Below are 3,518 nucleotides of genomic sequence, written 5' to 3'. Positions count from 1 at the left end.
GTGTGTGTGTGTGTGTGTGTGTGTGTGTGTGTGTGTGTGTGTGTGTGTGTGTGTGTGTGTGTGTGTGTGTGTGTGTGTGTGTGTGGGTGGTTGCAGCGAAAGTCGCAGTCGCAGTAGCAGCAGCAGTAGTAGCAGCAGTGGTGGTGGTGGTGATCGTGTAGCTGACATTGTGCACAAGCGAGGTCGCTTTGATTGATTGGATTGGTTGATAGCTCAGGGGTTCATGTGTTCATGTGTTCTCATGTGTTCATGTGTTCATGAGTCTGTTGAACGAGAGGGCGTGGCGAATTCTTCCACGTGCATGTGATCATCGTATTTGTTTGTGCTGGCGCAGTGCATGTATCAGATGCGATTGCATGTGTGCGTGGGTTTGATCATGCAGACGAACAAACGCAACACGCGTGACGCGTGTTGAACACGAAGCAATGTGCACGCACACAAACACACGTCAACATGAAACGAGAAACGCACAGCGCACACGCGCACGCGTACGCTGGTATTGGGGGGAGAGAGAGAGAGAGAGAGCTAAACGAAGAAAGCAAGTTGGTTTTGACGAGAGCTGAAAAAAAAAAAAAGATAAAGAAAGAGGGCAAGGGGGCGGGTGGGACAAACACATGGGCAACACCCACGACAAACGCAACGCAGCGGCCATCAATCAAAAGTCACGCCGATAGCGAGAATGCAAACCAACACAAGCAAACAAGCAAGACAACAGGAGCACAGGAGAGACAGGAGCAATGACAGAACAAGACCAAGGCAAAAAAGAAAGAATACACGCGCACAATAAACTGATCCGCCGTTGTTTAGGAGACGCACACACACACACACATACACACACGCAACAAACACACTGATAAAAGCAATTAGCTACAGCAAATTAGGAAGGAAGCGAACCACAATCACGTCGCGTCATGATCACACACCGTCAGTGTGTGAGTGTGTGTGGAAATGTGAGGGCAGCGCTCTGCCATCACGATGTTGCGCCCGCATCGAGTTGCATCTGTTGATCTGCGAGCAGCGCGTATTCATTCTCCATTGTACAGCCGAGCTCCTGCCGCGCATGCATCATGTTGTACATGCACTGTTGGTGGCGATGCGAGGGGGGGGGGGGGTTGAGTTGGGTGAGAGGGAGCACGTTGAATGTGTTGAATGTGTTGAAGGTGTTGAATGTGTTGAATGTGTGGAGACATTGCACCAGCTTCAAACAACGCAGTCAGCGCACAACAAAATGGTCAGCACACAACCAACGCACATCCATCATCGTCATAACAACAACAACAACAACAACAACAACAACAACAACAACAACAACAACAACAACAACAACAACAACAACAACAACAAGAACAAGAACAATAACAATGTCCTCCCATCATCATCATCATCATCATCATCATCATCATCATCATCATCATCATCATCATCATCATCATCGTTACCAGGTAGTGTGCGTATGCCGCGAGAATGACAAAGATGTGCCAGAGCTGATGACTGTGGAACTGTTCGTGGCGGTGGTGGAAATGGTGTGATGGCGGGGGTGGAAATGGTGTGATGGCGGGGGTGAGAGAGCAGCGAGCACCGGGCAGCCAGTGCGATATGAGCGGAAGCAGACACAGACACACACACACACATGCAGAGGCAGATGGGCAGGCAGGTAGACAGCCATACAGACGCACACAGACACAGACAATCAGGTACACACACACACACACAGACAGACAGACAGACAGCCACAACATAACACGATGGCTTCGTACCCAGATGTCGAATCTGCCGGGGAAGAAGCGCTCTGGGAACTTGAAGACAAACACGACGCTCCCGATCAGATACAGCGGCACAGACACGGCAAACAACCTGATGACGGGTGGCGGTAATGATGGTGGTGGTGGCGTGAGAGGAGGAATGAATGAGGTATGGTGTGTGCATGAGAACACAGTGAAGACAGTGCACATCGCTTGTGGTGTCCATGAATCCCTTCACTGACCATCACAGACAGACAGGCGCATACACACACACACACACACACACACACACACACACACACACACACACACACACAACAGATACAAACACAGACACACAGAAACAGACACACAGACACACAGACACACAGACACGGGGACACGAGCCCCCAACCCCTCCCCCCTTCCAACGGACCAGATGACGTCGACGATGGCGAGGTAGTGGTCGACGCCGTACAGCGCGAGGAAATGCATCTGTGGTAGAAACGACGTGGCGCCGAGCGCAATGAAGAACAACACGCGGATGTGTTTCTTGTCGGGGCCTTCAAGCATTTGCCTGCAAGCACAGTGATGTGACAGGGGCGGTGGTGATGGTATGGTGAAATGATTGTCGAGGGAAGACGAAGATGTACACATACAAAGGGGATGGCGTGCAGAAAAAAGAAAGAAAAAGAGAACAACCAGATAGACGCACAGACACGGACACGGACACGGACACGGACACAGACACAGACACAGACACAGACTCACAGACTCACACACACACACACACACACACACACACACACACACACACACACACACACACACACACACACACACACACACACACACACACACACGCAAACTCAAACACACGCGCACGCAAACTCACACACAATTCAGGAGTTTGATCCCCAGGCGGCGAGAAGGCCAAAAAAACCGGGGAAACCAAGGTAGAACACGTCAAGTTCTTAGCCGCCCTTGAAGGCAAGGTGTTGCCCTGCCTTGGGGAATCCCAAAACCACCGCCGGGAGCCCAGAAAAGTCCACCCGGAGTGGGGGGGGGGGGTGAGGGAAGGAAGAACCAATTATGGCAATGAACAGGGCGGCGCCAGGCCCCTTGAAACACAACACACCAACACACACACACACCATCACCATCAAACACCACCACTGACAAACACCATCACCACATGATCGCCGCCATCAGGAGGTTACATCCCTTGTGTCGCGGTCGTCGCGCGTGTGCGCTTCTGATCTCGAATCTCCATCCCGCCGCCCGAACCTGTTCCAGACCATTGGCGCCGAAGTCATTCGCTCATTCCTCTGATGACAGACGACGTGTGTGTGTGTGTGTGTGTGTGTGTGTGTGTGTGTGTGTGTGTGTGTGTGTGTGTGTGTGTATGTGTGTGTGGGTGAGATAGTGAACTTAACAGTAATCAACCAGCAACCCCTCTCCGCATCTCGCTGATGTTAAATCATGTCTTTTTGAAGGAATCTTGGAACCATGTTCTAAAGACAAGAAGATGAGAGAACAGGTGAAAGAGGCGTGACGTAGTTTATGGATTGGACGATTAGTGATGTCTTAATTCTCGTATGAGAATGAACAATGGCTGGGGTGTCCCTACCACCAGCGCCCCAGTGATTACTGCTACGCAAAAGGGCCAGAGATCAGCAGAGTATCAATGTGAGGGCGGGGGGCTCCTAGGATATGGCGAGACACAGAGTACTGGGATAGACGAATTTGGTGTGTGAGAAAATAGCGTGGAGAGAGTGATGGTTGCGAGTGGGATCA

At 51.2% G+C, this 3,518-nt stretch overlaps 2 protein-coding genes across 2 annotated transcripts in view; both read right to left on the bottom strand.

Moving 5' to 3' along the window:
* Positions 1-204: 204 nt before the first annotated feature.
* PTSG_10536 (uncharacterized protein) lies at positions 205-2,298 on the bottom strand. The gene is made up of 4 exons (XM_004988014.1): positions 2,158-2,298; positions 1,758-1,854; positions 1,440-1,499; positions 205-1,081 (listed from the first exon to the last, which is right to left on the bottom strand). Exons 1-4 carry the CDS (start codon positions 2,292-2,294, stop codon positions 971-973), a joined length of 405 nt encoding a protein of 134 aa, XP_004988071.1. The 5' UTR covers positions 2,295-2,298; the 3' UTR covers positions 205-970.
* A 1,076-nt stretch (positions 2,299-3,374) lies between these two features.
* Positions 3,375-3,518, bottom strand: part of PTSG_10535 (uncharacterized protein) — a gene marked incomplete at its 3' end in the record, with an annotated part of 2,040 nt that continues 1,896 nt past the window's right edge. The window contains exon 3 of the mRNA XM_004988013.1: positions 3,375-3,452. Coding sequence (XP_004988070.1) covers positions 3,375-3,452 — 78 coding nt within the window. The remainder of the gene's footprint in view (positions 3,453-3,518) is intronic.

The sequence above is a fragment of the Salpingoeca rosetta genome (genome assembly GCF_000188695.1).
Source record: "Salpingoeca rosetta unplaced genomic scaffold supercont1.38, whole genome shotgun sequence".
Classification (NCBI taxonomy): domain Eukaryota; class Choanoflagellata; order Craspedida; family Salpingoecidae; genus Salpingoeca; species Salpingoeca rosetta.
The sequence above is the reverse complement of the archived record's forward strand: the minus strand, read 5'-3'. Positions and strand labels throughout refer to the sequence as shown.

Excerpts from the sequence above, each read along its gene's own strand:
- PTSG_10536 (XM_004988014.1), bottom strand. The coding sequence starts at position 2,294 with ATGCTTGAAGGCCCCGACAAGAAACACATCCGCGTGTTGTTCTTCATT. Across the intron at positions 1,500-1,757 it reads CCGGCAGATTCGACATCTGG|TTCCACAGTCATCAGCTCTG; the intron begins GTACGAAGCCAT and ends CGCCACGAACAG. Across the intron at positions 1,082-1,439 it reads CGGCATACGCACACTACCTG|TGCATGTACAACATGATGCA; the intron begins GTAACGATGATG and ends CGCCACCAACAG.